General features: G+C 39.1%; 1 protein-coding gene across 3 annotated transcripts in view; it reads right to left on the bottom strand.

Moving 5' to 3' along the window:
- The window catches only part of SOGA3 (SOGA family member 3), a 48,559-nt gene that overhangs the window by 17,410 nt on the left and 4,112 nt on the right, over nt 1-27,037 (bottom strand). For 2 of the 3 annotated variants that reach the window (XM_057363588.1, XM_057363587.1), the window contains 3 exons: nt 24,078-24,236; nt 4,197-4,268; nt 793-3,596 (listed from right to left, as the gene is read on the bottom strand). In XM_057363588.1, coding sequence (XP_057219571.1) covers nt 2,262-3,596; nt 4,197-4,268; nt 24,078-24,236 — 1,566 coding nt within the window. In that variant the 3' untranslated portion in view covers nt 793-2,261. Of the gene's footprint in view, nt 1-792; nt 3,597-4,196; nt 4,269-24,077; nt 24,237-27,037 lie in introns of those variants that run through there. The other variant, XM_057363589.1, reaches the window with a different exon arrangement.

The raw sequence follows: 27,037 nt of genomic DNA, 5'->3' as shown, positions 1-27,037 counted from the left end.
GGCCTGACTTTATCCCTAATCAGGGAACCCGTCAAGGCTATTTATTAAGTTCACATATATTGATCATAATTCCCTTTAGACATCTTACTATGAAACATAATGAACATACTATATGAAACGATAATGAAGACAACATCCCCTGGTAGGAATAAGTATTTGGATTAAATCAAGGAGTTGAGTGATTTAGCTGATCAAGGTCACTACACCTGCAGCGAATGTGAGGGGAAGGTAGATAAACAAGGAAAAAAATGCCCTACTTTTTAATAATGAATATTTATACTATTTTTTTCATTCTCATAATAAAAAAAATTTTGCCCCACCTCTTGCTGCTATCTGAGGATTTTCCCTCAAAATGGTGTCTCAACTATTTCAGGGAGCAGAGCACAACCCAGGCATGGAGATGAACTGTTCTCACTGGGGAATGAATTAAGTGAACAGAGTACTAGGATGATAAATCAGAAGKAATTCTTACTGCCAGCTAGAAAAACAACTGCTTTGTTTATTACCACCCTTTATTACTAGATTATTCAACATGGAAACTGCAGGATAGAAGTGCCATTAATACACAAACTTTTCCACATATTTGTGGGACTTAGTGGTTTCAACACAGGTTGAATAAAGCAGAAAAGAAAAGTGAGCTCCATTGGGCATTTCAGATGAGAATATTTCTGTTTTGCTTCTGATTTGGTGMAAATTAATGAATATTAAATTGGTTCCAGTTACTCAGGAAATTTTGATTAAAAATTTAAAAAAACAGACAAAGTGAAAAAAATTCTGTTTTCTTTTGCTTACCTGGAACACCGTGGTGAGCAGGTTTCCTATTCAACTGGGTGACTTTTTGGTATGCTTTTTGCAGGTTTTTTGGTTTGGTTTTGGTTTTGGCAAACAAGTAGTCTTCAGTGTTTTTACAGCAGTGGCTATTACAGAAACTATGTCTCTTGCACKTCTTATCTTGGAGGGTGGACAAAATAAACAAACTGAAAATAACACTACAATGAACAGTAAATGATGAATGACTTACAGTACAAAAAACAGTGTAAAAAGGAAGACAAGTTTAAATATYGTTGTGTATGAAAGGGATGAAAATAATACAAGGATGAGAATAAGTAAAATGATAGGCTGGAACATCTGGGAAAGTAAATACAAAGACAAAGAGAACAGTCAATTAATGGAATAGCAAGTCCAAAGCTTCAACAAAATAAATAGTGAATCAGATGATGCTTGTGGAGGGACCATGTGCCCATCTCCCATTTCCTTCAGTAGGAGTTCTGCATGGTCCAGCCCTGAAACGTCCAATTGTTAGATGTTCAATTGTTGCTATTTGTTTAGAAGAAGCACTAATTTGTTTGTTTTAAATTTGTGTAAGCCCATGCAGCGCTCTGCCTTCAAGCCAATGGGAGCTCTACAAGCTCAGAACCACCGCTAGATCAGAAAGTGAGCATGCTAAATGCYGTCTCTGTTCGATTTCATGCAATACATGTAGAGTAATTGATTAGCTTTAAACTCACTGCGTCTGTGACTTTCTGATACAAGGAAACAAAAGACTAATTAGTCAGCATAGGAATAAGAATAGCTTTCAGCTTCACCTGGCAACTACTTCGACTGTAAACCAGCAAGACAGCAAAAAGTAAATTAACACAGCAAGAGACTTACAAAACATTGGATAACTTCATTAGCAATAACAAGATATGCCAACTATAGGATGGCATGATAAGATAAGGGTAGGTAATTTTCATTTTTCATGGCAAAAGATCTTGAATCAGCAATGAATTTGCTCCCCAAAACYTCTCTGAAATAATTCTGCACAAAAACAAACCACACCAAAGATGCTTGTTACTGCTGCATGCAGGCAGTGACCAACAGGCCTTCAACAAGATGCAATCTGTTACAGCAATTCCAATAYTCACATTACTGAGGGGCTCTGTTAYTYCATTAAGTAGATTTGCATGGTTTCTTTTAATCTGCAGTTTGCCATATTCTCTATAATTTTTGAAATCTAGTATTTCCTCTGGTTTAAAATTTTATAAATTTTCCTTTTATTCATTTAACAGGAACCCAACCACTAAGTAAACCATCATGTTAATCTATGTGCCAAAAATATTGTCTGTAATGCCTTTGGTGGCATTGAAGGCACACTCTGTCAAATGCAACTGCAAAGCCAGAAAGGAATAGTATCTTCTAGCTCCTAGAGCATAATTTTAATTTCCAGGAGGCATGACTTATTCACTGCTCTCAAACAACTCTATCAGTAGAACATATTTTCATATGGCCAAATGAGGATTTGAAGTAATATAAGAAGCAGTGATTTTTGTCCACTGACTAGAATAAAGAATTTTCTTTTTGCACCATAAATCGAATTTGGGGTTTAATTTGCTTGGCAGAGCCTTTTTACCTGTAGGCCGTAATAAGTAAAAGTCTACCTGACTCACTGACAAAGGTTCATCTGCACTTCGATCGTCCGAAGACTTTGGAACTTCCAGTCTGTCGATGAAAGCCTGGAGCTCTTTCCTGAAGGCCTTCATCTGCGCGTTGATCCGGTAGAGAAGCTCATGCTCACGTATTCTGCTGCCMTCGTCCTCCTCGTCCATCAGTCCAAAGAGGTCCCCGTTAGCTACATAAATCCGYGCCTCCGTGATGATGGTGCTCGTGTCGGCAATCAAGCGATCTATTGTCTTGCCCAGCCGCTCCGCTTCGGAGCGAATGTCCTTCATCTGCTGCCTGTCAGTGAAGCTCTTCTGCCACCCGGACGGCGTTGGATAAAAAGACCTGGTGGGCGTCAGGCAGCGGATGTTGCGCACCTCTTCCGAGTCGCTCTCCCCACCAATGGGCCCTTCCCTTTTGCGGTGAGGGGGGCGGGAATCGTCATCGCTCTCCTTTTTTCCTGCGTCGCTTTCCGCATCGCTGTCCCTAGGGCTGCCACGGATACCCAGATGAGAGGCCAGGTCGTAGCGCTGCATGTTGGACATCAAGACTCTGTTCTCATACTGGAGTTGCATGACTTTGCCGCTCAGCTCGTTGATCTGCATCCGTGCAGCTTTTAGCTCCTCCTGCAGCGCTTCTGTCTTGGCACTATCGTGGTGCCTAGAGCTCTCATGGGCCCCAGATTTGTACTTGTATTTGTTCAGCTCAGCTGTTATGCGCTTGTTTTGTTCTTCTAAATCAGCTACATTTCTCCTCAGCAATTCTGTTTCATCTTCCACTAGCTGCAAATGCTGTCGTAATTCTGACAGGGATTCACTCTGCTCTCCCAGGAGCGGGTTAGTCGTCCCTGAGAAATCATCTCCTCTTAAATCATCAAGCTCTGCTTTCAGTCCTCTGTTTTCTACTTCTAGTTCTACTATTTTCCTCCCAAGAATGTTGGCTTCCTCCTCCACAAGCCTCAATCGAAGCTTGAGTTCAGCTTCTCTTGTGGTAGGTGGCCCACCTGCTTCACCTTTTGGCAAGGGACTGTCCAAATCCCCATAAAATGATCTGTATTTTTGCAGCTCATGTTCAAATCTGTCTTTCTCTTTATCAATTTTTGCCATTTTCTTCCTCATCAAGGCTGCTTCTTCTTTGACAAACTGTAGCTGGCATTTCAGATCTTCATTGTCCTCCTTAGGAAAAAAAATACAGTATTTGAAGAAACTTGAAGTCAAACAGGAAATGTCCAGCGGATCACCTTAACTTAAACGGTTAATAATCACAGGTACATKACTTTAGATACTAAAATATTTTCCTGCAATTTTCTTTTCACTGATCAATAAATTAAAAYGAGGGGTAAATACTATTTGCAATTAAAATTTGCACAGTCCCTAGAAATAACTTGGGCGGTGGGAAAAGGGGGGCTGGTAAAAAACCTTATATTTTCTATGCTTGCAAAATTATCAGACTTTACAGTGTTCAAAAATCCTGAATTCAGCACAGACAGAGCCTATGAATCTTGTTTCACTGGTGCTGCCATTTACTTTGCCTAAAATGCAGAGTAAATGAAAGCTGGTGGGGTCTGTTGCAGCACCAAGTTTGCTTGGGTGGTCCTTGAGATTAGTGGATATCTGTGGGTCTGGGGTAAGATATCTTCCGTTCCACAGCACACAGGAAAACAAAGGGCAAAGCAAAAAGCAAGCCAAGTGGAAATATGTAAATCATGTACCCCATTTCCATAGCATACCTGAAGCCTCCACATAAAAATCGAAGCTACAGTTATTGCAACATACCTCTGTTGGTGTCTGCTGTGACTTTTTTTCTGATTTTGGCAGATCTTTGCTTCCTCTCCTTTTCAGTGATTGCTGTAATTGAAAGAAAAAGACATGCACTGAATTTTTCTAAACATATATTAAAGAGGCATATATCATTAATTTTAAAATACAGTAAACCAAATGCAACTATAAAGGAATTAATTTCTYGTAATTTTTGAGATACCAAATACAGAAGGGAGACATTATTGTCTGAAAATGATACAGCAATGGCACACAAAGAAGGTTTTAGTTTAATCAGTCTGTTACCGGTTTTATTGAACRCATTTTAAGACTAGTACATTATGAATCTTTAACACATGACGAGAGTGGTAAGAAAGCAGGCATTCCAAGTGGTAACTTAGAGATGGGAAGACAAGCAGTGAAATCCAGCTTGGACATTTGATATTAACCCTAGTGGGGCCAAGGCACTTTTAAAAAGCCTTAGGCTTAGAYTTTGTGGTAGGACAGCTACACAAAACAGTGTCACTGAGATCTGTCAGCTGACTCCACTGTACATCTACAAGCACACCTTTCTCTGGGCACTCTCAGGCTTCAAGTTTGCAGTGTATTGCAGTCACACCTCCCTAAGTGTACCCTGTAGACAAACTCACACATAGCTCATATGTTTTCAGAACATATTCAAATAAATATCAGTTAAAACTGCTTGGACTACAAATTTCWAGTGAGAAACAAAGCATCAGCTCAAGAACAGAAACACCCAAACCATATAAACACAGGTCTGTACCACCACATATGAGCAGGATTGCTTGCTTGCTATCCTCTCATCTGCTATGTAGCCCAAGGGGWTAGAAAAGAAACTCCTGCTCCCAGAGCAGGATGCACTGGGATTGCTAGTGTATCCAGCACAAATCTTGGAGCTGCTGAGAGCAGAAGTGGTGCTTCCAGCAGCAGTGGAAAACAACTGCATTCCCCTTGCAACACTCAATACAGATTAACAAGAAAACAGAAGAGAAGAAAGCAAATGAGAGAATATGTCAATAAATAACACTCCACTTGCAGCTGTTCCCAGTTTTTATGTTTCCCAGGTAAACTGTAGGCCCTGAGGCGGGACAGTGCTATAACCATTATCATCTCCCTCTGAGATTATGCTCTGGTGGAAAAATGCTTCGAGAAACATTCATTTCCCTGCACCAGCCAGGGGAGGATCTAGTTCTATCTAAAAACCATCCWGTTCCACAGACTGGCAATTAAATGTGTACATAACCATCAAGAAATTGAGCACATTGGGCGGGTATGCTGTACATAAYAATCCTGTGCACCAGTTGCCTGCTGGTACCAATCATTCTCTTTCTTCTGCAGATCAGCTCCRTTAAAAATTCCTATGCTCATGGGCTGCTCACTCAAAAGTAAAAGTTWACGCCATAGAAACAACTCAGATGTAAATCTGAAAAATGAAGTGACTTTTCATTAGRTTTTCTACTTAAATTTACCACAGAATTAAAAAAGAAATTAAAAAAATATTKTCAGATTCAGAATCAGAACTAAAATTCAATGATGTGTTCACCAAGAAGCAGAATTCAAATTTTTTTTCAGAAATATTGAATGCTCTTAGTAGACCAAACAATAAAACAAATCAAATATCATAGCTAGATAGCTGGATAGCTGTAATGATTAGCACTACTTTCTATTCTGCTCTACTTGAATTACAATAAACTCTCCAGAGCTTGTATTATTCACCAACAAAATCACGGCATTTAGGAAAAAAAAATTATAGCAGAAAGCGATGAAGAACATGCACAATTCAATTAGCAGGATGATCTGGGTAAGTGGATTAGGCCCAGCTGGAATTGGTATCATCTCTTTTCRCATGAAAAACACCACGAGGCAATTCCTGACCACTAGAGGTTAAGATCTSACACATCTCAGCTGACAGACAATATCCTCACAATCAGTGTCACACAACATCATGTCAGGGCACTGAAGCAATATCACGCCAAACAATGCCACATATCAAGAAGTATATGCTGTTATAAATATTAAATTTTTGCTGTAAATACTAAATTTTGGAGAGTTTCTTCCAGATGTGCATTTCACAATCAACAGTGGCTACTCTTTCTATCATTTCTCTCAAGCCTTGTACTACTGCACTCTTCCAGTTCGATTTTCAACATGAAAAATTACGTTGCTGCTAATGAAATAAGTGATGAATTCATTGCAGAAAAATGGAAAAAGGAAAAAAAGCTCAAATGAATGTATGACAGAGCTAAAAAATAACAACTCAGACTCCTGCACACAAATCTTCATACTAACCCTGAAACTGGACATTACTAAAATGGTCTCCACATTGCTTCCCACTAAAGGCCACCTCTGTTGTTTTCTCAACTGTGGCAAAAAATCTGCCCCTTATGTGCTAGAATTCATTTTGAGTTTGTCCTGAAGGACAGTTTGTGGGCTCAGATAATTTTTTTTCCATATAATTTAAAAACATCATATTCAGAAGCATCCACAGCCTAGACAAGACTGCAGATAATGTTTGCATTAGATGCAAACCAGATCACACACAAAGGGCAATTCTGTTGCAGTGCTCAGCAGCGTCAATTCTCCAGTGACCTTCACTGGAGTTTTTCCAATGTCTTGCTGGAGATGCTAAGCACTTCTCAAGATGGCACAATCCTCCTCTTGCCAGCCCCAAAATGCGAGCCAAATGTGCAGTCCTAACATCACCTGTCATGCTTAGTGCTTCTCAGATGGAAAGAGACTTGAAATCCACTCCGAGAATAACACAATGCAGAGGTAATTGCATCACACTCCACTGAGTAGAAAAGCTATAAAACAAACTCAAATTCTTCCTACCTGATTCTAAGCTAATATCTCAGCAATTAATAAAGAATCTCTACGCAAAACCTACCAAGATTTTTCAGGATGCTTTGATCTGATTATTTCAAACMTGATCTGGGGGTATATCACCTAAAAATCATTCTAGGCAACCACGGGAGGAATTCYTGATGCATCAAGAAATTTATGCATGCATAGAGGCGCCATAACAGCCTTTATCCCACCTCACAGAACAGGACAAAGTGTGTGCAGCTCCTTAAATCTCCACAACTACCACGAACCTTCTCATCTGCACAAAACTGTRCTGTATTCAGCTATGGTTAGCTGCCTTCCAAATGCTGTAACACATCTGCAGAGCTTTCAAAAATCTGAATAAACCTAACACCATCTTTACAGTCTTAAAAGTCAATGAATATTGAACAATTTTTGGGCTGCATAAACTTGCCTCTGTGTTACACAGAATGACTATGACCAGGGAAATGAAAATTTGCCCTAAGCCTCTCTCTGCTTTTTCYCTTTAATCAATATGGCTGGGTAACTCATGGAGCTGGATCAAATCAGACACAAGACAATTTTTTTCATTTTCTGTCACTGGATCTAATGTAATAAAAATTAAACTGATACTATCCATGTTGGCAAATTGAAAATGTATATTTCCCCACAAAAAAATCTTTGTTTTTTGAATGTCTTCCTTATCCTGCAACTCTTACCAGTGCAATTTGCCAGTAATCAACTTGAAACCCTGGCATTGGCACAAGTACATAGAATGATACAACACTTTACTCCTCCTACTACCATTAAAGAGCAGGAGTAGTCTTGAGTATTTCTGTATTCTACTTGCCTGCAARATCATGTCAGGAATGAAAAAGCAGAGGACAACTGAAATGCAAAAAGCACAGACTTCCTATCCAGAAAGCAAATACTAAGCATATCCCTACAAGCTGTCGCAATGCTGTCTTCACATTAAAACTGGTATATGTGAAAACACTGCTGAAGACCAATACAAAATGAAAACAATCATTACTACTTCATTAGAGAGAGAAAAGTAGTTCTCATGTAGTTGAATGACTTCATATTGTAGAAGAGAAAAGAGRAGCTGCCTTCCAATATTTGTATTATTTGATTTGCATTTATTTTGCAATTATTGCAGTTACCACTTTCAGATCCCTTACTATTATTCATTTGCCAATTAAATGAGAAAAAAAATAAAAGAAAGGAATAATATATGCAACATTTGCACTTTACCTAGAGAAACATTTTGCAGTTTGAACCTAAACCACATTGCTACAGCATATCACAGTAACTCTGTGGTATGAGTAGGTRAAAGCATTCTTTGCAGAGCATAAATGAAGCAGCATATTTATGCTTCCATTATATTTGCTTCCTCCTTTTCCTTACTCAGAAAAGTGACAGAAGATGAAAGCTGCCTTTTCAAAGCTCTCACTATGTCCTGGTCAAATGGCTGGCCAAAGTCTGATACTTTGCTTTCTGTGGTTACACACTCCTTCTTCAGCYCGGATACCATGAAATAGTGAGAGCAATTTCTCTGAGGAGGAAGAGATCTTCTGYCATTTGAACCTTTCAAAGAATGGAAGAACTGGACATGCTTAGCTCCCCATGCTTAGCTCCAGCTAGGCTTTGTTACAGATGCAGAAACCACAATCATCTTTCACTTKGCTCTCTCATCCTGAAATGCGGAAGAAAATCTCAGAACACCATGAATATTTTGAAGTGTAAGTGCAAGGATAAATTATTGTCCAGCATAGTGATGATAGTTAAACTTTTYCTAGGGCTTCTTAAGTTGGTGTTTATTTGCAAGCTCAGCTATTTGTCTGTTCTGAGAGACGAGATTCAGTCTTTTTGCTGGGGTTTGCACAATGCCTAATACAATGTACTGCTCCAGCCTTTATCTGGGACTGACAGCCTGACAGACAGCAAGTCAACATAGCTGAAACCACTACCACATAACAACAGCGATAATCAGAGGCACAGACATGTATATGGCAATTATGAATTAAATGCATAGGAGATTTCATCAGATGTAAAGTGATTTTTCTCACACCTCATACCACATGCAGACTTTTTCAGTTTTCTTAGGATATCTTAGAAGAGATGCCAAATAGATTTTCATGAGTGCCAGCAGCCAGATTAGGTTCATTGCCTCGGTTACACAAATGCATACACATTAACCAAAGTGTAGTTCCCAACAATAAAGGTTTGTCTCAAAATGAAAAGTAATGAGAAGGAAAATAAGAATGATTCTGAGCATAGTGTGCACCTCTGCACCGCTCATTGAAATGCATAGAGAAGTCAGTTCTGCAAAGTTGTGGGGTGATCACACATATCCATTTGTGTTCGTGCTCATTTGATACCAAAGAGTTGCATTAAACATGCAGACAGCGCTTAAGAGTCCTTCACCCAGATTCACAGGGTGGAATGGCATCAAACACAGGCACATCCGTGTGCATCAGTAGGCACATCTGTGTGCATCAGTAGGCACACAGCAGAGAAAGGAGCTTTGAAGCTTGCCCTGTGAGACTGTGCACTTCTGACCAACTTCCAGTTATGGGAACCTCTCATCAAAAAATCAGATTTTAGAGGTCATTTGAAAGGATGCAAAAATTGAAGATTAATTCAGGTAGGAAAAATTCTGAAATCAGCATTTGGTCTTGAAACCTGAGCAGTGAGCAGAAGATTTTCTGTTGATAAGGGAAAGAAATCCAGCTATCACATCAGCAATCACTACTCTGTCCTCTGACTGCAAAGARGGGTCTTCTGTTACTCTTGGTCTCTTCTTTTGCCTGAGTTTACTTGGGAAAACTCTTCTGTAAAGAGCTCTTTGTAAATTTGCCAAAAGATATTTTCCATAATCGAATATATGGGGAACTTTCAAAGGTGTTTGAAAAGTCTGGTCACTGAAAACAGAGGATCAGACTCTACATTGCTCTGAAGTTAGTCCAGTGTGATCCAGCCACAAATTAAATCTACAGTTTAACAAGCAGCTCATGTAAAGGAGGTGTTTTAGGAAAATAAGCCATGGAGGGTGGAAGCTGAAATGCAATGAAGATGTTTTAGCAGTTTRGACATCCCCACACCTGCTTTTCTCACTCTGGTACCAGTCTAATCTGACAAGCTGAGCCTGCATCCAATACTTTTCCTGGTATTTCAACAATGCAAAGGTGGAGATGAGGGGAGGGAGGATATTGCAGYCCTGGCTAGAGCAGAGTGTCCAGCTGCTTCACCAACTTCAAGAGGCTCATCAGACGAGTGACTTGATCCCCAWGTCATGTCCTCCTAAATAATGACTCTTCCCCCTAACTGAAACTTACTCTGGTTCTTATGGGAAATGCTTATTCCCAGCAAGGGAAGAAGCAGTGGCTCTTAGGCTGACTTAAAACTTTAAGGTAGAGGTTGACTAAAAACTATTATTGAAATGTTCCCTTTGCTAGAAATGTGAATATCTCATTCTGAAAAGAAGCTTGACAGTCTTCAACTCATTATAAATATTTGATCACTGGAACRTATTTTTAATTAGCTATCATGAGCAAATATTTGACTTCAGCATTTATCACAAATGTCACTGAACCAGCAAATCACCTGCAAATTAATGCCACAGCAGCCCTAATGGGGTTAYGCAAGAATCAATTATAGGTCCTACCCTAATTAACATTTATCGTTGCTACCTGGGAAGGCCTATAAAATAACATTGGATAAAGACCGCAGATAGGGTAAACACTGGAGAAACATTAAACATTGAAAAAGACCATCACTGATACAAACCTTGGTGCAATCAAATAACATCTGCTTTAATATGACTAAATATGAACATACAGATTTAAGAAAGGGGAGTAAAAACTGTGCTAAGACAATAGGAGAACCTCCTATMGAATAGAAGATCCCTTGAAAAGTCACATCTCTGAGAAAAACTACAGGATCATAAATAATAATCAGCTGAAATAATACCAAGGTGTAATTTTGTGATCAAAAGTTTTATTAATATATGATGTAGATATCAAAACTGAAGTTCACTGTGCAAYAACTAAAAAGAATGTGCTTCTCCACAGAATCAAACCAGCCTCAGGCAAGTGGAATGATCACTTCCAAGTAGTGCCCATTTTTCACCTTTGAGGGAGGTCAAATTCCTAACCTAGGTTGAATGCTCAATTTTCACATGGTTAAATTATAACAACCCTAAGCATGAAGCTTAAAAAAACCCCAAAAAAACAAACAAAAAAAACCAAACAAAAAAAAAATAAACAACAACAAAAAAACTAAACACCAAAGTACTGATGCTGGACTCTTGAATTTAGCAAGGCAGAAAGAAATTGTGCTTCCTGCCTAGTAACTAACTTTCAGCATATTCAGATGAGAAGGGAGGTGCAAATTTTCACCTGTTCCTGAGACAGCTTAGGAAGAGCTGTGGTAGACTGTTCTCAGCTGCCAATTTTTAACACAGACCAGCACMCTTTCTGAAAAGTAGGCACCAGTTTGAATAAAATGTCTAGGGTATTTTATGACCTGCATTATTCAGAAGACCAAACTGGTTTGTTATACAGGACAGTTCTGCCCTCATAGCTTCTGAACACATGCAACTTGACTAAAATTTGAGAACTGAGCAAAAATACTCCTAGAAGCACATCACAAGAAAAACAAACCTTTGAGTGTATCTATGTGTACCAGCAAGGCAATATTCCAGTTCAAAAATCTTTCTGGAGAAAAKAATCTTTCTGTTACTGGTGCTTCTAATTAATAATTTAACCAAATATTTACTAATTAATATTAACATTTAACCAAATATTTCTAATTAATCATTCAACCAAATCTGTAAATTTAAAATCATTTTGACCAGCCTGTAATATAATTGATGGYTGACAATCAGGCCAGTTGGACATCATCATTAGTCACACTTTGCAGAGATGTAGAATCCTCCCATTACAGAGAACATTGTGGAAACAGAGGCATGGCAAATACCTTCTGAGTGCCAGTACTCATCTGTGACCCAAGCAAAGGGCTTTGCTGTTATCCTACCCTGGATTCATTGCTAAGCTAGCCAAAGTCAATTAAAACAATCATGCAACCAGGATCAAGCAAAGCAAAACAGACTTTATACCTGCAGGTTTTATTCCACACCTCCTGATATATGCAGCTGTTCATACCAGCAATGGTGGGGAGAAGATGGAAAACACATCATATGTCAAAAAATCTGAACAGAAACAAACACTTCAGAAAAGCACATTTGCACATCTAAGAGGTTAATCCAGTGCCCTTTACTTCAAAATAAGAAATGCTGCTCTTRGAACTCTTAGCTATCAAACATTATATAAATCTGAACTTCTCAAATGCCGGAGCTTGYATTTCTTGATACTATGAACACAGTAAGTGAAAAAAARSCCAAAACATCAAAAYYCTGGTGCTTTCGTTCCTGGCTAGCMTTGATTCCACACAAYTCAGARGAGCTSCTRAGCTGATCCCCAAAGCCAGCACACCATATAGTTGAGTATCCTCCCAATCAAGTGACACATACTGTAGCATAGAGCTATAAATGTGTGCAAATGAGAGGGTCTAAAAGATGACACAGCCTAAAAGAAGAGGGTCAGAATATGCCATTCTGCTCTCCCAAGTGTCATATTCTCCGAGGTCAGTTCAGAGGTAAAGCACAASCAGCACACTGCCAGTTGATGTGGAATCAGCTGAACAATGACACACAGAACCCATTTGTGGGGCAGCATTCCCCATCACTGTGTATAATACTTTGTAATCACGATGTATAATACTTCCTTTGTTGCACTTTGTTCTTCATGCATTGCTCCCTTGCTGCACAAGAGGTGTGTGCTTGATGATTCCTATGCAAACAGACACACACACAGGCACAGCTGTATGGCACAGAAAACAGGAGGCACAAGCCACTGTGCAATATCAGTGCTGCAGGGAAAATGCCCTGCCTGATAGCAAGTAGCTGCCTCTGATCTCCTGTTTACTCAYTTGCCTCAGCAAAAAGTCTGCTTGGACAAACCCTGGGCTCTYCTGTTTAGCAGAAGTAACCTGGAAACAATTTCCTTTCTCCCTATCCAGAAGTGACYTTTTGTATGCTCCATTGAAAAATGGGAAAATAGATTCTGTTTCCTATGAACAAGCACAAATCAGAACAGTYGAGGCTGAAAGAGACCTCTGTWATRAGGYCYYCAAAACCGGCCTMAGCAAAGCRCCCTGGCACCTCCACAAATGGGCAAATGTTTTGARTCATTAAACATAATTAGTGCAGTCTCTCACAACCTCTGAAGATCGAGTCCAGTTCCCCTTGCTCACAGCAGAGACAACTAAAGCAGGCTTCTCAGGGCTGTGTCCTGYGGGGCCTTGAATTTCTCCAGGGACGGAATCTTCTTCCTCTATARGCAATGAATTCAGAGTTTGAGCACCTTCACAAAAAAGTTTGTTCTTGTCCTGTCGCTGAGCACCATGAAAAAGAGTGGTGTTTCCTCCTTCTTCTTTATATCATATGAGATATTTTATCAAAACATGGATCTACCCCAGCCACCCTGCCCACAGGTCCAGGGACCCCATTTCTGCTCGGCCCAGGCTTCAGCTCCTGCTATGTGACCTATGTGAGGTGCACCGAGTCTGAGCCTGTCTTTAGCTGACCCAGTTGCTCCTGTCACCAATCATGGAGTTTGTTGATACACCTGTGGAGTGGTTTTCCAACTGAACATTAGACCTGATTCACCACCTTGACCCTGACTGATAATCTGGACTGCGCAATCTCTGATTTTTAAGTGCACTGCAGACAAACACAAGTGACACTATAAAGCATTTGCAACAAAACAGTAAATTTGCCTGATTTTGGGGGGGGCATGGAGTGCGAGGGCAGGGAGGAGGAGGTGGGGAACTCAGGGCTTTGAAGGAGAAGGATCAAGCCCTGTCAAAAGGCGGAGTATCACACCACATCTTTTGTATCCTACCGTGTGTCATTAGGATCCTAGTTAACAAACAGTATCACCACTCCTTTAGGACCTGCATACTAATCACAGGAAAATATAAAGAAGATATGCTTGTTTCACTCTGCTTTTCTGATTCTGGAAGTATGGGGTAATTTATGCCAGCCATCTAAATGCATAGAACCATCCTTCCGAAAGAAGTAATGAGCAATTAATATAGAATTGTAAWTATCACAATTCCTGTGATAGCTTTGTTGTATATGTCTCTGCTGTCCACGGTCCTTTTGAGATCTTGCCAATTTGTTTCACCTGTTTTTCCACTGGAAAYTGCTCCCTGAGGGCCCATGACATGTTCCAGAACAGCCATCAGCACTGTGACATGGCRAGGCTCTCCTTCCTTACACTGACAGCTGAGTTCAGCCAAAATGCAGTGCAGCACAAACCACCATAAGGCTACTTCCTATTTACTCTCCTAAAGCCAAGATCAGCTACCTGCAGCTGTGAGGCTCTGCAAAACTCCTGCCRTGAACACAGRCACCTGAAGRATGCACWGGGAAATTCCATCTGCWGRAYAACKGAAAAATCTACCAGGCTACAGGGTYCTCTGGAGGTTTTTTMARCTGTAAATTTGCTAGAACCACCWGARTATGTAAAGACAGAAAATTGTTTCATGTGGGGTTTCTGAAAATCTCAATTTAATACTATGGGAAAGATAGCCCTGAAACCAACAAAGAGCACATACACTGAACAATAACAGAGCTATGGTATTTTTTCTTTCAGTCTAAAACCTGCTCACCTTTGACCTGTATCACCACATTGCAAATATTCTGTTATTTCAGGTGTTTCTTTGAAGGACAGGTGCACCTAATAGGACTAAATACAGTGGTATAAGGAACACAAAGTATGTATAACTGTTAATCATCAAAGCCTTGGTGGGACTTCCAGCAATATGATGGCATTTGGTGTACATTGATTCCATACAAAAAAACCTATCCAGACCTCTGGTTCAGCATTTAGAAAATGCCTCTGTTCTGCCTCCATAAAGCATTCTAAGTGATCGAATTTGTCTTCTCTATAATGCAATCTYTTTCTTTAAGATCTAAAGAAGCACACATAGTGTCTTAAAAAAAAAAAGTAAAAGAATTCCAGAGACCTGCCAAAAATGACAAAATGAGCAAAAGTAAAATGTGAGCTGGAATTTGAAAAGCATAATATATTATTAAATAATAAAAAGCAACTTAGGCAAAGCATCAACGAAAGAATCAGGGTGGATCACACGCTGTCTATGGATACTGTAAAAGGTAATACAATAGAGCTATTTAAGAATCAGCTAAGCCAGGGAGCTCATTTTTACACTTTTAAGTGTCCTAGCAAGTTTTTCTTTCAATTGAGCAGTCAGGTTAGTACCCCTGTCTCTAAATTACATATATGGACACTTGAATGTCTGTTTGAATAAAGCAATACTGACATTGGGAAGTACAAAAATAAAAACTTTTCTTCTGTGACCAAGGACCATTAAAGAGCCCAAGAATAGTACTGTATTTCCCAAACTTTTCTCCATTTGTCCRTGTGGTATCTTCTTTTGGCAGCCTTAGTGAAGTCAGTAGTGAGATTGCCTACTTCAGCAAAGAGATATAAAARGCTTTCTTTCTCCTTTGTACCTCAAAGAAGTCATACCCTAAAGTCTGTAGCAAGAGAAATACACCTTTTTCAGCCTGTCCCATTGTGAGTTCATGCTCAAAAACCATTTTCTCTCAGAACCAGTCACCATCTACCCACAGCTCCCACCCTGTCCATTACTTCTACAGACAACTGGGCATGCCAGCTGCATTGGCTTTGTCACTGCTGGTGATTGCCCCTTGCCAAGTAATTCCCAGCAGCAGGAAAATACATGGCAACAGACTGGACTTGCTGTTCTGMATCTCGTTTGCCATCTCATCTGGCCCCATACCAAGTCAGAGAACCTTTGCCTAGTTTTTACACTAGTAAATGAAATGGTTAGAGACTGTTCTCAGGACCTGATGCCAACTGGCACTTCACAATTCTATCCTCTTTCAGCTATTATGACAATACAGCTAAACTTCCCTGCAGCTTCCTTTCAAACAAACAGGATCACATCCAAATTGTCMATCAGTAACAAGCTCTGACCCAGGCCAGACCCCAAATAATGCACTGAAGCAGTGGTAGCTGACCCAGGTCAAAACCAWCTAAAGGATGTTAGCAATTGCCTGMCAGCGTGTGGGCCCTTCCTTAGCCTGATTTATTTTACAGATAYAGTTTTTGACTGCTGGAAGCAATTGTCTAGCAAAGAACAACTTTGAAAAAAATAATCCAAGCAAAAATAAAGGGTCTCAGGTGCTCAAAACCATAATGCTGGGACTCATATCCTTTCTGTAAAATGTTAAGTTTCTATGTGTTTGGAAGCTCTGGTTTTGTTCTATGCTTCCATGCTAGTTAGGTTTTTTTAAGATGGTCATTATTTTTTTTTCTTTTAAAATACACGTTACTGCAAAAATACTTTAATTTTACCCAAAGACTGTATTAATATGAATAACTCCTTTGACAAGAGAACTTGCAAATCTAAAGCTGCTACTATCTATCACAGAAATTAAGGAAAATAAGATTCTGACACAAGGAAGGAACTCCCATGTCCCCATKAAATCAGAGTAGCAGCATTATGTCTACAGATTCAAAAGAATTGATCAGACTTTGTGAYGGCTAAATTAGTTTCTGTTTTAAACCCATTCCAGATATACTCTTTTTCACTACATCTGCCACTCTTTCATTATTACTTCCCAACTAGCCATGAATCCCGCCACTCCTTTAACACATCCTTGTGAATTTTCAGACCATTTAATAGGAATTCACAAAGCAGCACACCAACTTCAATGACTGAAAAACACCCCTGCCTAATGGCATCTTTACTCACAAAATCTCATTACAATAAAATATGAATGGAGCTTTATTCTTTTGAAATCACTTCCTATTTAGTACATGTTTTGGAATATATTGTTATTGACCAYCAGGCTGTTTATATTCAATTCTGAATAAGTCTGTTGAAGCAAATAGCTCGTGTGAATTGCTGATGGCTGACACATAATTAAAATCTAATTTTATGAAGTTTAAGCTGTTTCTCAAATGCACCTTTTTTCCTGCTTATGGTATGACATTTTCAGAATATTACTGCAACAGATTCTTTAACAGAGAATAATTTCTTTCTCCATTTTGAGTCTTTTCTCATATTCAAAGAACTAAACCAAAGCAAACTCTGCTTATCCCGCTCTCTGTGCAATCATAGTGTGCTCTGAGCTGGTATGTCAGTCACCCCCTCACAGGGTATGAATAGCTACCCCACAGAGTAATGTTTTTAAAGGAGAAAAGTCTTTGGGCAAGAAACCAAAGAGGGTTATACATCTGTGGGAATTCAGTGCTCAGAAATCACTGAGCTGTGSTTGGACACAGAGGACTTTCTTTCTTTTTCCTATACAAACTCAGGCAGACACTGGCTTCTCATCTCTTTTWAAAAAGTCTTTTAACTATCCTGTTTCTCTCTTCATCTCTTCATCAAAGCAAATTGAATTTTTGTGGGGCAACTAACTGAAATTCCAGATCACGGAAACCCTCTGCTTAAAGGCACTGTTGGTAAAAGTGTTGCTGRTAGACTTAGTATTGGGCACTCCAAAACCCACAGGAAGGAGCTGGTCCTGTGAGAGCCCTATTAAATCCTCCCCTGCTGCCATCTGGTGCCAGGAGCAAGTAAATTACTGTAACTGTCCGAAGAGTTCCACTTGCTGCACTGAGCCTGAGAGGATGAGCAGCTACAGCAGCCTCTCATCTCACTCTCCCTAACCTTGCTCCCTCTGTTACCAGCTGTTCGAAATGAGGCTCTAACGCTGAGGARAAATGAAAACCTGAGGTGCAATTATAATGTGCTTGGGAGACAGTATGATGGAGGAGACTGAAACTTTCCCTTTCAAAGCAGAACAACCAAGTATCCATCTCCARTGACTCATATGCATGCAAACAGAAGCTAGAAACCTGTTAACATCTGCATAGTTATGACCTTGCTGGAATCACACAGACCTGTCAGGACAGCTCACATGCCTGGAGTACAGCAATGAACTGATGGAAACTCTAAAGGTGAGGAAGAAGACACAGAAGAGCAGTTCAACTGCACTTGTGTCATCCTGTAACAGGTAATGGGACAACTGTGAGCTACGGGCAAGAATCAGAGGACAGAGAAGCAGCATCTGGAGGGTCTRCTACTGTCATCTGATGCACAGAGGGGGAAATAGATGCAGCATTTTTCAAACAACTGCAAGTCACATGATTTCTGCAATTGATTGAAGACAATTTTTGCCACAGGTGATTAATAAGTCAACTGTGGCAATTACTTGGATGGGTGTCTTACAAGGAATCATTGGTCAGAGGTTTGATGGTCAGTGGCAGCACTGACTGTGAGATGGTGAAGTTTAAGGTCCTAAAAGAAGGGACCAAGACAAGAACCAGGCAAGAAAATTCTGAAAGCACACAAAAATGTAATGCTACCGTTTTTATGTGGTTGCCTTGCCTGTTGGAAATGCAGCAAACCACCACTCTTTATGAGACTTGTTTCCATTTTCTTTCAACCTCTTTGCATTTTAAACATATAAAAGATTTTCTACACCAAGCATCTGTCCTAGGATAAGTTACCGAGAATGTCAATATTTTGGGAAATTTCAGCAAATTATTCAGCTCTGAGATGAAGATGAGAATATTCTTGTTTGTTCATAGTAAATTATTCCAGCAAYTGTCCTCTTGCAGAATTCCAACATGTCTGTATTACAAAATATTTTTGTGTTTATATACAATGCATACCTCATACTTTCCTAATTCATCAAAAGGATCACATAACCTATTAGAAATTTGCCATTCCTATACATTACCAGGTAATTATTACCAGTTTGAACTGCTGAAAATTCAGTATTTATGAATTACTACACCCTTTAGCACTCTAGCTATAAATCTGCACCAGCTGACAGATTATGTTCCAACTCCAGGGCCAGTAGGCAAAGCCTAACTAGTCCTGAAATTACTGTTCCGTGAGGGTCTAGGTAAAGTTGATACCAGGCATTAGAACCAGAAACCTTCCTTTGGGTGCTCACAATAATATCGTTGCTGTTTCCTAGTGAGTGGTCCTCTGCTGCTCTCGGTCCAGATGCAAAAATGAAGAGCTAAGGTTTGGAAACAGGGAAAGAAACAGAACAAACCAAGGAAGCTGACAGATTTGCATGAGGGGGTGGGGGAATCAGGGGAAAAGTAAAAATTTAACAGCAGTCAGAAGCTGTAGCTAAGAAATGGGGATAATATATTTTAAACAGAATAAGAATAAAATGAACTAGAAAATTCATGAAATCCAGAGAGGAGATTGGACACTCATGAAGAGTTGGAAGGACTAGCGAAGGATGGAATGGTGGGAGAAGGACAAGACTGGGACTTAGAAACCAGAAGACAGCAAAACAACCGCTACCAGCAGACATGAAAAAGAAAAAGAGAAAAAGAGGAAAAGGAAAAGGAAAAGGAAAAGGAAAAGGAAAAGGAAAAGGAAAAGGAAAAGGAAAAGGAAAAGGAAAAGGAAAAGGAAAAGGAAAAGGAAAAGGAAAAAGGAAAAACCAGACACAGAATTAAAACTGAGTGGAAGAATCTGGAGAAAGTGAGACTTTGTGAGTTACAGAAGAAAGACTGGAAATAAGATACTGTAGTTAAATGGCAGGAGAAGGGTCTTGAAGAGAGAAAGCATTATGAGAAAGAAGAGCTACTGGATTTTTATCTGAGACAAGCTGGGCAAGGTGGTATTGGTGATCAAGGGGATGCAAGAGGATCTTACCATATCTTTCACAGTGGGGGTTTGCTGTTTTGGGCTTTTTTTTTGTTAGGGTTTTGGGGTTTTTTGTTGTTTTTTTATTGTTGAGGTAGTTTTTTAGGCAGGGGTGGGGAGGAATTTAAGGTTGCTTCGTTGTTTTTTTTTTTTTTTCAGCAGCTTTTGAGTTAAAATCTCCAGCCATTCTCTTGATGTCTGTGCAGCCTAAACACTCAGATCTGTAGAGAGCTAATCTGTGCTTAAACAGAGCAGGCAAAGGTTGCAAGCGTAAGCAGAAAAGTGTAATTACTTTCCTGTGGTCCCACAGCAGGTTAGTGCCAAAATAAAGAATTCATATTCTTCCTCCCATCTCCAGTGCCCAGCTCCACACATTCTGTTGCTTTCTTCCATTTCCATGCAGTGTACAAACCAGACTGACAAGACAGGCACCACTACAGCAAAACACAGACCCCTGAAGGAAGGCATAAGCTCCTCAGCCTGCAGTCTGAACTGCAGGGATAAAATCTATCTCTGGTTCATGTGCCATGGTTATCACAAGTTCTGTATCTGAACTAAAAATCTGTGCTTGCAAGAAGAAAATGGTGGCTTGACAACATCCCCCTAAAGTGGCTGTAAGAACTGAGCTGCTTTGCATCTGCCCAGCTTGGAGCACTAGCAGGGCCATCTATTTCTACCCAGAAAGACACATCCCTGAAAAACACTGTGATTCTTTCAGTTGCATGTCTGCATTGCAATGAGGATTTTTAAAGCCCAGGGTCCAATACATCAGTCATATTTTCTCCSTACTTCATTTGTCTCACAACAAAACACAAAAGCACAGATAACTGGGTGTTTGCTACATAACTACAGCAAGCAAATGCATTTTTAGTTCATATAACAAAAAGGTCTACAAGTGTTAGCTAGGCTTTATCAGTTAACAACAAATTAATGAAAGTTAATTARTGAACAACATGTTCATTATTACTATTAACACGTTCATTTTTTTAATGTCTGAAAAATTACATCTAGCTACTGTGGGTTTCTCCTTCTGCTGGGAAACAATTCCYCTTTGTTTTCATCTTCCCAAAAAGCATTACAATTCATAGCAACCATTATTAATGAAGAAATCAGCAGCAGTTSCTACAAATAAAACCAACACAGATTAAAAATCTTGTGTGTCCATGCAGCATATGCAGAGGTAACATTAAATCAAATGGCTGCAGGCTGGGGGACTGAAAGTAAAAGTAACTGATAGAAAATGTATGCATGGCTGGGACACCTTCCAAATCCTGGATGCTTACAAGCTTCTGCTGCCATCAACAACAATTTCTAACTTGTTGTGGAATTTATCATAATTATTTTTTCTAAAAGCTCCAAATCAAGAAGGCAAACAGCAATTACCTCTTTATATTAATGGACAAATACATCCACATGTCTATATTCACCCAAATGATCRCTGGAGAACTCTAGATTTGACTCTACACCAACACATCTGCTAGCGTTTATCTTTTCTCCATGTTTTCACTCAAGTTCCATGCTTTTTAAAACAACAGAGAATCCACACAGAGAGAACTTTGGCTTTGGTTCTGTCCTAGAGATACCTACCAAAAAATATGCTTTGTTTCTTACATTTTCTGTTAAGTCTTACTTCAATTCTCTCCTATCTCACAATGTTCCTTACAAAAGGAACGCAAATCTCACATGACAGTTGTGCATAAATACATTTTAAAAATTGAAAGGCTTGGGTTTCTGGAGTACATTTGATGACATAAAAGTACAGAAATCAATCATTACATTTCYGAGCATTTTACTATGCTGTGAAATCAAAATGTTTCTTTGTCTTTAAAGAGAAACTTTCCCATTAATTCTAAGCTCATAAAGCAAAGATCCAGACAAAAATTCTTCCCTGTATTTTTATTTAAGATGAGTAGAACTTCCTTAGGCAGGAGGTTCCACTGGTTATAATGGCTGTATTGAAATGAGAAAGGGTTGTAAATCCATGAAATTAGAAGAAACAACTCACAAGCAAACAGAAAATTAACATGATGACTATCTGACAATGACATTTAAAATGCGTGAAACCTTCAATTGCCTGAGAAGAATAAAAATMATTTGTCACAGAAAAATTCTAATGCAGACTGCTTTGGGTTGCTTTCATGTTTTTTTCATATTTAACAATTTTATAGCTTCTTCGCGGATTCTAAATTTCAAATATGTAAGATTTAGTATTCCTTACCACCAGGTTTCCATGGGTCCTCCAAGTCATGGCATATTTGCAAAGTTCATCATAATTTGCCTTTGCTTCAAACCTGCTTTTCTCTGACTTTACCTCCCCAAGTACCCTCCAACTTCCCCCACGCTGTGCTGAAAGTAACAGCCTGAAAAGCTGCCTTCACCTGCTGAAGGCAACTCAGCAGCTCATTTGAAATACATAAATGAAAACTCCTGCCTAATTATGATGACACATACAATGACTGTGCATGGCAGTTCTCCCTAGTTCAGCATAAGGATGTATTTCTGACTCTTTGTCCATTCCACCCCTACTATGGTGTCAAGTCTTGCTGCATGTTTTCATTCTGGCTCAATGCCCCCATTCTGTGCCAGTGGGAATYATCCATCTGCTTCGGCTTCATGAAAAATGTTATTGTGTAACAGAGACCCTAAACATGACACCATCTCTTCTGGAGTCTCCAGCACCCTTTCATTGATTCCAACAGCAAAARCAGAAAGGGCTAAACGCACAAGCCAAGGAAAGAAGTGGAGAGCAGCAAAGGAGCAACAGAACCACATGTGGTTCCACATGGTGAGCCAGAGGGAAGGACCATGATAARGAGAAAGTGACTAGTGATGACTGGGATAAAGAAGCCCTGGCTTCTATATTTAYTTATATTTACATTTATTTRCTGGCTCAATATCAARGARCATAAACTATTAAATTGCCACTAAATATCATTGTAATCTGAAGATGGTTAAGAAAAAGCAAGGCAAAAGAAATTTACAACAATAYAACCTATTGGAGAGAAGGAGGAACCAGAGATGAGAACTTAAAAGAAAGTAGCATCTGAATGGATAAGTATAACAAAGAATTTGGAGTAAAGCCAATCTTAAACACAAGTTATAAGGATAATTACGGRAAGAACATGCTCTCATCAAGAGGCTAGTCCAGGAAACCAAGTTGCATTTGATAGCCGTAACCAGAGAGAAAACAGAAGAATAAAGTCTCAGGAGATTAGGGGAAATCTGACTAAGGCTCAGATTTTTTTCATGCCCTTTTGAAATCTGCAGTTATCTGGGAAAGCAGYAGAAGGTGGAACAAACCACCTGTTTAACCTCTACTAACATGCTTGAAATTCAGTTCCTGTAAAGAACGCATTTGAATATTTTTAATACTACATCATTAAAGGATTTATTTGCAGTTCCYAAAAATGTCCCAACATCATACAACTGAAAATTTCCTCCCATTCTTGACAACTGAAATACATCTCTTGTGCTTCATACAAGATCAAAGAAGACACTGGCATTCCTACTAGTTTACATTCCTAAAAGTGAAAATCAGGGGCATTCATTGAATTTTAAACATTRAAAAGGAGAGCTGTTTCTGAAAGCTTTTCTGAGAAGCTGTTCTTAGTCAACAGTTTCCCCTTATACTGCCTGCTTTGTTATCTCTGTCAGCCGGGCTATTACTGCTGTAATGCAATTTTCTGCTTACTTAATGGCATGGTATCTTACATCTGTATAACAGCAGATGGAGTAATTTTGAAGATTAACGAGATACAGGGTTAAATTATGCTTAGACTGAAAGGCCAGGTAGAGTCTCTCACTTCCCAGTACTCCAAAGAGCATGTCTGAACAAGATGGGGAGGCTGCTGGATCCCCAGCAAGAAGGTAGCAAGGGAAAAACTACTGCTCTTTGTAAAACCGTGTGGGGAACACCATCTGTAAAGTTAGATGCCTCTGACAACCTTGAGCACACTTCCTGTATGAATATTTATGTAGGTACAAGGTATCAAAGCCTCTGAACTCTTGTTACCATTAGTTTCACATTTCCCTCCTAGCAGAGAAAAAAAGGAAAAATGCCACAATTTGGTTCCTGTTTTGCCTATTAAACACCAAATATTTTAGTTTCTTCTCAGCTTCACTATCATGAAGTTGTACTTCAGCACTCCTTGCAACTTTCAGTTTTGACTGCCATTTTTTTTTTGCCCCCACAAGAAGTTRTAGAGGAAAAGCAGTTCAGCAGTAAGAATTTGAGATCTTCAAATAATTGGTGTAGAAGTAAATAGCAACACTAACCTCTTTCATTTTTTCCAGTTCATTCTGTAGAGCTTGTTTGGCAATTTCAACTTCTATTAGCTGCTGTCTTAACTTTTCATTTTCATCTTCTGTTATAGTACGCTTTTCTTCCACATTTTCTAACTCATGATGAAGTCTCACCGATACATCTTTTGCAACCTAAATGAAATGGTACACAAAAGAAAGATTTAAAAAAAATAAATTACTGCTGCATTGCTTAGTGCCTAAGAAACAATTTAGAAATTAATTCTGAATGTTTTGATGGAAGAGGTATGTAAGGAAACAGGTAGACAAGATATCCACAGATGGAATTCTAAATTATTCCAAATTAAGACAATTCCTTCCAAAAAATGATACATTATTCCTAATAGCCAATTAGGAATAATGCTGGCTCAGTTTAAGGTTAAAATACCAACAAACAACATTTTTACTGATGCTGTGTTCACCCAAATGATGTCCAATATTTTCAATGAAAATAAACACTAAGGTTTTTTGCTTGTTTGGGATTTTTCAATGCATTTTCACAGGAGTAGAGTTAAAAGGCATATGACAAGATCTAGTTCTTCTTCTTCTTCTTCAGAAAAAGTAATGAGAATCTTGCCCCRCAAGCCACTGGCACAATATTTTGTTAAACCACCAAAAATTATAATCACCCACCAAAAATATTTTAATATACACTAATCACTGTGTTGATGGTGGTTTAGATACAYAGACACATAGTTTGAAAAGCCTCATTTCCTGCTTTTTTTACAACACAGGAAAGCATAATTAATCCTACTTAGCATTARCTGGGGGAGTTCAGCGAGCTGTCCTTCATGGCTTTCACTTGAACTACCTTTATGTTAGTATGTCAGAGAGCTCTTTGACATACTAAAACTCTAAAGAAAAAATAATAATTGTAAACATGYGTCTAGAAAAATCCAATCTATCAGAAATCAGCAGCAGCTAGTGACTCAGCCTCCCTTGACAAGAAACCCAGTGTGTGTGAATTACAGATACAACACTGCAGTGTAGCACAAAATCATTCAATAACCTCCCCCACTGCACACACACTCAAGACACATAATGCCCAACAGAAAGAGCGAGTGGAGGGGAATTTCAATTATAACCATGCTCCAAAGAGACTGCAGAATGAGCTGAGAAACACACCAAGGCTTTAACTTGATATCTTTTCCTACACTTAGTATTAAAGTGCTCATTTGGTTGTCCAACCAAAGTAAATGGAAAATCMTGGGGGATATTTTAAACAGCATCCTAACAGACCCTGTCTTCAGTCTATAGACACAGTCTGGATCAGTAAATAAAACCAAATCATATTACCATTTCTAGTAGCTAATTTTTTGACACAAAATTTGGTGGAATAGCTATTAATGCAGGAAAATACTACAGAGCATTCTAGATCACATGCAAAATGAGACTCACTTATGCAAGATACATTTTAATACAGCTATAGGAAAGAGTGTACCTCTGAAGGATCAAGGTCCCTAATACATTGCAAAATGAACAATGCAAAATGAACAATTTGGATAGTCATTCTTAAGAAGGACTTGCAAACACTACAGAAAACTGCACATGAGTTATAATTATGGTTAGCCAGCACCCAGAATTCTATTAGGCAGAAATCTGGCATTAGACATTCATCCCTACTCCAAAGCAGAACACATTCATGAATGGTGAGAACACTCTGCAAGAACACTGTTCCTTTCCAAAGAGTCAGTCATATTGGGAAATGCATGAGAGAAATGCTAATTAAAACGAGCTCTTTCTCCAGTTCAGTCTAAGGCCTTAGCTTCCATCTCCTATACTGGCAGATAAGCACCTTTAGCAGAAGTGTTCCCTCTCCTAGCCTGCATGTGTATGATTTGTTAATGAAAGTAACACCGAGCCAACAAAAAAGCCAACTCTGTAGACTGGAATCACAGTATTCATTTGGGTCATGAAGGTCCATATTCAACTTCTGCCTGTAAATGTGTGTATCTCAACTGATCAACTAAGCATCATTCTGAGTGTGCAAAATATTGCTTATTTCAAACAGAAATCCCCATGAAAAGGGGGTGATTTTGCATCTGACCAGGAAGACTCTTTTTTGCCAAGAGCCACATGAGCAACTGTATTTAAAGAACTGTCACACCCACAACAGAAAATGTGGGGTTTGAATAAGCACAGAAAAGGAATATCAAATAGAAATTTTAATTATAATGATGACAAGCTGGAAAACTTTCAGAAAAGATGATCCAAACTAGGCCTGGAAATAACATACTCTCAATCTATCATACTTCTCTGAAAAATGTTAAAAAATTACGTCACATATAAAATTAACATTTTAAACTGTAGCCTGCAGAGTCCATGTGCCATAGAGTCCCAGGCAGAAGTGTGGCAAATAAGCTCACATTTGCTATACAGAGGTCTGCACTTCCATGAGAAAAGGTAAGCTGACTGGGAGAACAGTCAACTGAAAAATGTTTARGTTTCCTGCTTCAGCAGGACTCTTTCAATGTCTAGTGGATGGAAGCAGAAATTAGACTTCCAGCCATGTCAAGAAAGGTGTTTTTCTGTCATTGGACCAATTAAGAATGGAGATGATGGGTATTTCAACACTCTCAATCTTTAAARAAGGACTGAAACTTTTCCTCAGCAAGGGGCTGTGGCTCATTCAGATCCTCTGGATGAAATGCAGTTGATGACACACTGAAATTTGATGGGTTTTGTCTAAGGTTTCAGGTGGATGTGAAAAACCCTGGATTCATTGAACATAACAGCAGTTTTTTTACTGACAGCAACAGAGTCAGGATTTAGTGTCGTGACTGCAAGTATTCAATCAGCTTGACCCCTAAAATCTTTCACTAAAGAGTGACACAATCCCCTCAAAGTCAATGGCGCTGTTTGGAGAAGYTGGTTTAATTCTGCAGTGGAAGGGTATGATTTGCATTCATCATAAAGGGTCCAAAACCTTTAGCTCC

This window comes from Malurus melanocephalus, unplaced genomic scaffold (assembly GCF_030028575.1).
Source record: "Malurus melanocephalus ecotype Western Australia unplaced genomic scaffold, MMel_1.1 scaffold_29, whole genome shotgun sequence".
In the NCBI taxonomy this organism is placed as follows: Eukaryota; Metazoa; Chordata; class Aves; order Passeriformes; family Maluridae; genus Malurus; species Malurus melanocephalus.
The sequence above is the reverse complement of the archived record's forward strand: the minus strand, read 5'-3'. Positions and strand labels throughout refer to the sequence as shown.